The following is an 8435-nucleotide window of genomic DNA, read 5'->3' as shown; positions in this document are numbered from 1 at the left end:
AAAGTAATTATTTAAAAAATATATTCGTGTAGAATGTGATACGTATATGATAATATAACGCAAACAAAAACATACACACATACATTTGGCCGCCGCCGACTGTACCCTAACCTGCAAGGTCACCGCTGAATGACCTCAACCACCCGAACCAAACATTTTAAGATACAAGCGTATAACGTGTTATAGTCGTATGACCTACATATTATTGTTCGTCTTAAAAAATGCGCGCATCAGACAAGTGTGTATAAGCGGTAAACACCCCCTACCCAGAGTCTATTGTAATACTCAGTGCAGACCAAGGACGATACGATAATTTTATTACAGGTGTCAACCCCTAACAGGGGTGTTTACTCCTACCACTGTGCATCTACTGTCCAAGTCTTTTTATAATAATAATAATAATCACTGGAGACCCAGGACAAGTCAGTCCACCAACTAACTACCGTCCAGTACGTAATCAATCTTAGTTCGTTGTACACGTTTATTTAAAAAAAATATTATAATTTAAAAAAAATGTTTAAATGCGAGCAGTGTCCATCGGTGTTCGCGCGTAAAGGTAATTTGATTGCTCACCAAAAAAATCACGATGGTGTTCGTTTTCCGTGTACCGTCTGCCCGTCGATATTCACGTACAAATCCAATCTCAATAGACATTTGAAAAATGTGCATGGTATGTTTATTTTCATTTTTTATATTTATGAGCTGAATTAAAAATCTAACAATTATAGACCTATTTACACATTATAAAATAAATATTAAAAGCTTATATATTTACATGAATATTTACAAACTTTAGATTATTCTAACTTTAATAACTACATTTATAAAGTATTTACAAATATACAGTATAACATACAAATTTAATCTAAGGTGAACATGGTTTTTATACAATGTATTTACAAATATAAACATGGCCTAGTATTCGCTATCAGCCATCATTTCAGCCAACTCTGCATCTCTATAAAATTTATAAATAATTGAAGTTTAATATTTTAAATTATAATTGTTTTAAAAACTTACTCTATTCTATAGTAACCATGAGCTAGTGTATGGATTTTGTCTTCTAGTACTATCCTCTTATCATCATAATTATTGTATGTTATTTTGTTGGATTTGACTGTCGTCAATTGGTGGTTGCGAACGTTTAACGAACGTATACACATGTTCAGCTGTCTATTATCGTCATCCACCCCAATACCTTCAAACAAGCATCGCCGATGGCCCTCAAATGTCATATGATTCTTAACCACGTGGCCCCTAATGCCTTTTGCACGAATATTTTCCATCACATCAATACCATCCACTCCTAGGATTTTATACGCGTAAGATTTAGCACGGAGCGCGCAAAACGCTGTCATAATACGGCCATCCAACTCATCCGAAAACAGACCCGGAACCTTTTTTCTCTCTGCAATATAGCACGGATGGTCTCGTGGTAAGTTAGCAGTATCCATACGGTCAAGCAAGTGGGTGTTCTTTACAAGATCGTCGTAGAAATCATCGGTTTGAATAAAATATACTAATGAATCTGTAATAATGATATTAATATTTTATGTATACACAAGAGATTAGTTTTAATATATTTACCCGTGTCAGTATACATAAGCTTGATATTATCACCATAGTACTTCTGCATTACACTATAATGATAATCATACATCATTGTCTTTGATATATCCAACACTGCTAGACCTGCAAAAATGACTATTAAAAAATAATAGGGGTTGAACATGCTTGATACATACCAACATAAATACGTTTATCAAATTTTATAATTTTTTTCTCCAATGTTATTGCACTCAAGTTTTCATTATATGATGTTGCATATTTAAATGTGGTCAAGTTGATCAGTTTTTGTACTCTAGCATCATTTGAGACAAGCTCCATATGTATCCTCCGCCTAACTTGTTCCATAGTCTTACCTATACAATTTTGAAAGGGTTAGTATAAAATCAATTAAACACACACACACACATATAGATAAATACCAAAAATACTATTATTCATAAGCTTGAAGAAGTCTTTCTCAAAATCATTCAAAGCTTTTTTCCTCATCTCGGTATTCAAATTAATAAATTCTGCAAGCCAGGATGATTGGTTGAATTGAAGGACTCTATGCACCTAGAGTAAAATTTATCATGTTAAAATGTTTAACGCGTATAAAATAATACATACTTTATCAACTATCAACCCGTTTTTAATAGCTTGTTGGAGACTACGGTAATGCACGACATAATTTTTCTTTGACTCAAAAGTCGCCATAAGTTTTTTTACTTTTGAACCTTCAGGTATTCCGTTTTCGGGTAAAAATGGTAGATCATTATGTTTATCGTGCAGATCTACCGGGTACGATACGTCAACCTCATACATCCGCCCTATAGGGGAGGTCTCATCCAAGTTGTTAAGTCCATCTAGCTTGGCTTCGACCCACTTAAAACCTCCAGAGGGCATGTACTGGCTCATAGCCCATCCGTAAAGGTTGTTACCTGTAAAGTTTTAAAAATAAATAAATACAATTTTGAAAAAAATTGATAAAATTATACTTACAATCTTGATATATAAGCCATGATTTCTCCTTCGCCTCGTCATAATCAGGTACCTTGGGTTTATTGGCTTTAGCATACCGCATGCTAGCCTGTACCAATCCACCACGTATACCTATAATATAATAACTTTTATAATATTTAAAAACTAATTTTCGTAATTTACAAACCTTTTCCTATATATAGTAGCATGTCATAATCGGTTAGCAGTCCTAATTTTATCGATGTATATTTCAACATGGAATCGAAGCTGAAACCTGGCGCTGTATAATAAAAAGCTGGGTCTAAATTGTACGTTTTCATGCATAGATCGCGGAAATTTTCAAAAACGTCCGCGAGCAACAGCACATCCACTTTCAAGTACAGATCGGAATAATCACCAAGCGTTTGACATCCGAAGTGTCTCCATACCTCCATAGCGTGATCATAATGCGTATCCTTAACGGCCTTCTCCTTAAGCGTGCTATAAAATTCGTCTTTCAGTGGTAGACTCGGCTCGTCCAACTTATCCCAGCCATCCGTATACTCGTATGGATATACACCCTTGCGGGTGACAAAAGGCATATCAGCATCATCAAAATATTTCGCAGTCTCGCGGAATTTTGAAAAATCCTTAGTTAAAAGGTTTTTAGCGAGACTACTCAACTTCGACGGCATAAACCTACACGTGTCTACGAACCGTATTGTAAACGACCTACTTATATATTTCGAAAATGATATAAATTTCTCTTCGCTATTTGCTATAACCTTGATACTATTCGCGTCATATCCTAACTCAGTTACAATAAAATGAGCGTCATAATTAGTTAGGTTATGGAAAAAACATGGGACAAATTTAGGCTGTTTTAATTTTAAATTACATAGAGAACATAAAGATTGCCTAAATCTTCCAGTCAGGTGACAATGATCGCGAACTTTCTCAATTGTATCAAAACTACGTTTACATAAATTACAATTTTTATTAGAATTATGTTTTTGTGTATCTTCGTCACTCATAACTATAGGGGTATTTGTCTTTAACAATTCCTCGATTTTATGACCCACGTCAACGATATTTTCAAGAAAATGTCTGGCAACATCCTCTCGATTATTACTTCCGCGATAAATCACCGGTGCGTTTGGTATATTAAATCGCTCAATGAGCTCTAACGGGACGTCTTCGGACGCCTTGACTAAAAACCCATAACTCATAGGTTTGTGGTTATGTATTACAGTCGTATGTTTACCTCTTTTCTCATTAGTCTTCACTAGCAGCGCTTCAAAATCGGCGTAAATAGTAAACGGATGTCGTTGAGCATGTTGCCAGTTTTCAAATTCAAGTGTTGCGCCAACATCAGGATTCTGGGTAGAATCGGCTTATGTGCTCCACAAATTAATTTATGCTGCTCAAGTGCTGGCCGCCCGCTCAGTTTATATTTTAACGTTTGATCATCGAATGACGTGAAGCATCGTTTACAAAAATATTTTGAATGCCCGTGTTTAGTTATTTGCGAACGAATTAATCGTGAAAAATTTGATATATATACATAGTGGCTTTTTTCACCTTCGGTGTATAAAATTAAATCGAAATGATCGGCTTTTTCATTTTCTACGACTTTTAATGGAAAAATGTGATGACTCTGATATTTTGAAGACGGATGAGATATTTTTTTGTTTCCGTAAATATTTATAGAGACTGTCGGATTATTTTTTTCGAATATTTTAACTTCGCTCCACGGTGTTGGGAATGATAAGCCTGTGAAATTATATTTATTCTCATGTCGGTAATAATTATCTCCTACTCGATGTTTATTTGGACCTGTCACATGCTTAGCCAGAATGGCCCATTTAAAACAATGTTGATCAGTGTTCTGCAGATTGATCGTTGCCCCCCTTTTTGTAATAGAAGTATGAAGCTGAATATACGACGAACCAGCTACACTGTTAAAAATATCTGAACGATTTTCATATTGATCCAATTCATTTTGCTGGTCATTATTTTGCATGTTCAACGTAGTATTAGAACTTGGATCGTTATTCGCGTCATCTCGTTCATTATCAGAATTAATAACAGGCAGTCCAATATTTGGGGTTTTACCCATGGGGGTATACTTGTATACTGTTAATAAAAGCCCATCGATAGATTCTAGTACATACCCACTACCCTTGGCTACATAAATTTCCTCCTCGTGTAATAACGTAGCGAACGCCTGCTCTATTAATAAATTTATATCGGAATCGATAAAAATTTCTCGGGCTGCAGTCTTAAATGACCTATTTTGCGATGAGTTATCTACATGTGGTTGGTTATATGTGGCTTCAAGTTTTAAGTTAAATTTTATCGAATTAACACTAACAATTCTTCTCAATAATTCAATGAGTTCAGGCTTTACATTAACGAGAAATTAAATATAATTTTCGAAATTGTCCAGATTTTTAGCAGAATACCATACGATTTTTCGACTATGTGCGGATTTAACCTCCACGAACCCAGATGCATTAGCCTTATCCATACGAGCCTTTTTCGATTTAATACGGTTTGTTGTATTTTCTACGTGAACACGCTTATTCCCTACAGTAGTCATATAAGAATCTACTTAGAAAAAAAAAAAAAATAAATAAATCTAGCACCGATAAAGGAAAAAAAAAATCTTACCTGACGCATCGCATGGTCCGGCATTGTCAAGCATTTCCACATACATCATTTCTGTCATTGAAATCATCCATATCATTTACATTTTGGGTCTGATTTGATGGACCTGCTGGTAGATCTGACACTATAATATTCGGGGCGATCTCGATTTCACCTCGTTGTGGTCGAACGCGTGCAACAGCTTATAAAATAAATATTGAATTAAATATTAAAAATAAACCTAAACTAATTCTGTCTCAATAGATAAAATAAAACTAACCTGTATCACCTTGATAATTTTCAGGTACTTCAGCTAACATTTCATCATACCCATCACTAAAATAATCGTTCAGCATATTATTATTAACATTGCTAGTCTGTTTTGATGGACCTGCTGCTAGGTCTGGTACTACAATATTCGAAGCGATCTCAATTTCACCTCGTTGTGGTCGAGCGCGTACAACAGCTTATAAAATAAATATTGAATTAAATATTAAAAATAAACCTAACAGCTCATAAATATAAAAAATGAAAATAAACATACCATGCACATTTTTCAAATGTCTATTGAGATTGGATTTGTTATAGGGATGGCTCGATGTCACAGTTCTTACTTCAGCGAAGTTAGTCTGGTTTCTCTCCGGACAGTTGGGTCGAATGTGCCCTTCAACACCACACCCGAAACACACGGGTTTGCGACTCACCTTGTCTGGACAGTCGTGTGACAAATGGCCGGATTTCTTACACACCCAACAGCTGGAGAAGGACGCCTCACGGTTCGATCCACTCGCCTCCACGACGGTCTTAAAGAACTTTTTCCACTTATTCGGATTCGCCTTCTCTTCCGTTTTCTTTTTTGGTAGCGGACGGACTGGCGCTCCTCTCGCGTTTTGCGGAGCAACATATTTCGGCACAACCGCCGAAGCATGCAATGAAGACATGCGTTCCCAATTCAATAGGTCACCTAATAGGTCTTCCTCGCCGGCGTGTGTCCGCACAACGGCGTACAAGGCCATTTCCTTCGACCGCAGTCCTCGCAGGACGTAATCTTTAGACACCGCAAAAGTATGTCCGATACCCCGGCACATGCGTAGCTTGGGCTGCATATACAAAATGAGAGTCTCATTAGACCCTTGCTTCCGCGCACGCATCTCGTCTTCGCGGTCGGCCGCACACGCATCACGCACAAATACTAGGCAGAACTTCCGCTCCAATTCGCGCCAATCGGAAAACTCACGGCCAGTAAACCAATCCTTGGCCGGACCAGTCAAATGCATACGCACGTACTGCAACACGTACTCGAACGGCCATCGATTTAAGGTCGTCATACCTTTAACTTCCTCCAGCCAATCTTCCGCCTGCAGCGGAGACTCATCTCCAGTAAACGAGGTCATTGCCCGGCTCAAGTCCGGAACCACCCGGTACTCCGGACGCGTCGTCGTAGTCGTTTGCGCAACAGACTCGAGCTTCGGCTCAGACACTATGCCGCCGCTTGTTATTTTCCGTTAATTCTATAGTCTATTCAAAATGAGATGATGACTCGGCGGCGACCAGTTTTGGTCAGCCGCCGGTCATACTCCCTCCAAAAGCATCGATCACGTGACCGAAGCAACGGGGACGTGTCACGCGAGACGTGGATGTGCGTGTGTGCGTCCGCGACCGACAGACATACAAAAAATACGCGCAATGCATTTTAAATTATCCACACACATCGGCAGTCGATACTAGACTAATTAAAGCTCCCGTCCGCGGCGGTGCCTCAAGCGCTACTACGGAACAAAAGCCACGCCCATGCGCACAACTTGGCCGCCGAGTCATCATCTCATTTTGAATAGACTATAGGTACGACGGGCTTTTGATACTCGTCTCGCCCGAGGGTTCCTTGTCACCCATGTTGTTTATCAGCGGCACTTATCAGTTCACAACAAAACAACGAGGTTCTCGATAAGAACACTATCAGACGTCGGGTTATCAATAGCTAACCAGGTTTCGTTATCACGGTATTATGGTCACAGGCGGCGATAACAAAAGCTAACCACAACTCGCTGCGTAACTTCGGCCGGTAGCCGAAAACGCGGTTCGACCGTTACTTTTCGAATCTCGGGACCGTTTCCGCACACTTTACTTAACTAACGTTCGCACGCCGAAACGAATTCGCGATCGCGTACGTTACAGCGGATCACGCTACTAAAACGGCGTAAGCCCCGAACGACAAAAACGCACTACGTTCTTTACGGAACAAATCCCACTTCTGATTATATAATATTATATACTTTTTCGCAAACATACCTCATTTACAAATACAAGAACAAAACTACGTAATCAACTTCACTAATTAATTTATTAACAATTATTCAACACACACTAATACAGTAATACGGACGCGCACAAAAGGCTGCGCGTTAGCCTCTCGGCGGACTCGACAGCACTGACAAGTGACAACTACCGCCACTCGGCCATACTCTCTCAACGATAGTATGAGGGGGGATGGTCCCGCGCCGGCAAGCCCAACCCGCTATCTAGAGGAGTTTACAGAAATAAATAGTGCGCTAAAAATCTGACATCCTCTTAAGTGTTATCAAGTTGAAGAAGCAGTTGATTGTTGACAATTTGACATTTAACATTAACTGTGGTAGGTATAAGGATTGGAAGTAAAATTAATTAGCAGGGCTGTGAATTTAATGCAATGAAAAAGTGTTAAATATTTGCCTGCATGTATGCACTAAAAACAGGCAAATATATGCACTGAAATATTCAAAAATATGCACTTAAAATTCAAAAAAATACTGAATGAAAACGTTTTTATAAAAATTGTTTTAAATTAATAAATAATAATTAAAATTGGTTTACAAAAAAAAATTCTTTATTTACACACTTGGTAGGTAGGTAGGTACCTATTTATTTTTCTAATAAATGAACCGAAAATATAAAAACATTTTAAAAAATACGAAGAAATCATGAAAACATGCAATTATATGAACTAACCCAAAAAAATAATATGTAAAATAAGATTTTGGCCGAATTCATTTTTTATATGGTCACGGTGTAGCAAAAAAGCATGTAAATGCATTTAATTCACAGTCCTGGTAAAAAGTAATGATTTATCTGTAGTGGAAACCGGGGTACAGTGAGACGCATATTGGTAACATTGTTGTAATAATAGGGATCTCCAAAAAAATACGTACTAATAGTTCAAAAAAATTATAAAAGCCACCTGTAATAAATATTAATTTATGAAAAAGTATATTAAAAAGCAATATTATTATAAATGAAACAAAACT

General features: G+C 37.6%; 2 protein-coding genes across 3 annotated transcripts; both read right to left on the bottom strand.

The window, feature by feature from the left end:
- Nucleotides 1-463: 463 nt before the first annotated feature.
- LOC132939391 (uncharacterized) lies at nt 464-4636 on the bottom strand. The gene is made up of 8 exons (XM_061006525.1): nt 2714-4636; nt 2548-2658; nt 2176-2486; nt 1989-2121; nt 1746-1922; nt 1588-1692; nt 1021-1528; nt 464-958 (listed from the first exon to the last, which is right to left on the bottom strand). Exons 1-8 carry the CDS (start codon nt 3732-3734, stop codon nt 916-918), a joined length of 2409 nt encoding a protein of 802 aa, XP_060862508.1. The 5' UTR covers nt 3735-4636; the 3' UTR covers nt 464-915.
- Nucleotides 4637-4975: 339 nt separating this feature from the next.
- LOC132939392 (uncharacterized) lies at nt 4976-7564 on the bottom strand. 2 transcript variants are annotated; one of them, XM_061006526.1, is made up of 4 exons: nt 5699-7564; nt 5435-5620; nt 5179-5356; nt 4976-5115 (listed from the first exon to the last, which is right to left on the bottom strand). In XM_061006526.1, the coding sequence occupies exons 1-3, from the start codon at nt 6546-6548 to the stop codon at nt 5205-5207; spliced, it is 1188 nt and encodes a 395-aa protein (XP_060862509.1). In that variant the 5' UTR covers nt 6549-7564; the 3' UTR covers nt 4976-5115; nt 5179-5204. The 2 variants fall into 2 exon arrangements, with proteins under 2 accessions (XP_060862509.1, XP_060862510.1); XM_061006527.1 differs by having other exon boundaries at nt 4982-5094.
- Between the last annotated feature and the right edge of the window lie 871 nt (nt 7565-8435).

This window comes from Metopolophium dirhodum, chromosome 2 (genome assembly GCF_019925205.1).
Source record: "Metopolophium dirhodum isolate CAU chromosome 2, ASM1992520v1, whole genome shotgun sequence".
Taxonomy (NCBI): Eukaryota; Metazoa; Arthropoda; class Insecta; order Hemiptera; family Aphididae; genus Metopolophium; species Metopolophium dirhodum.
The sequence above is the reverse complement of the archived record's forward strand: the minus strand, read 5'-3'. Positions and strand labels throughout refer to the sequence as shown.

What these genes read in the sequence shown, in the direction of transcription:
- LOC132939391 (XM_061006525.1), bottom strand. Translation starts at nt 3,734, where the DNA reads ATGAGTTATGGGTTTTTAGTCAAGGCGTCCGAAGACGTCCCGTTAGAG. An exon ending in GCTTATGTATACTGACACGG is followed by an intron (nt 1,529 to 1,587) that starts GTAAATATATTA and finishes TCATTATTACAG; the next exon opens with ATTCATTAGTATATTTTATT. An exon ending in CATGGTTACTATAGAATAGA is followed by an intron (nt 959 to 1,020) that starts GTAAGTTTTTAA and finishes TAAATTTTATAG; the next exon opens with AGATGCAGAGTTGGCTGAAA.
- LOC132939392 (XM_061006526.1), bottom strand. Translation starts at nt 6,548, where the DNA reads ATGACCTCGTTTACTGGAGATGAGTCTCCGCTGCAGGCGGAAGATTGG. An exon ending in ACATTTGAAAAATGTGCATG is followed by an intron (nt 5,621 to 5,698) that starts GTATGTTTATTT and finishes TTATTTTATAAG; the next exon opens with CTGTTGTACGCGCTCGACCA. An exon ending in AAATTATCAAGGTGATACAG is followed by an intron (nt 5,357 to 5,434) that starts GTTAGTTTTATT and finishes TTATTTTATAAG; the next exon opens with CTGTTGCACGCGTTCGACCA.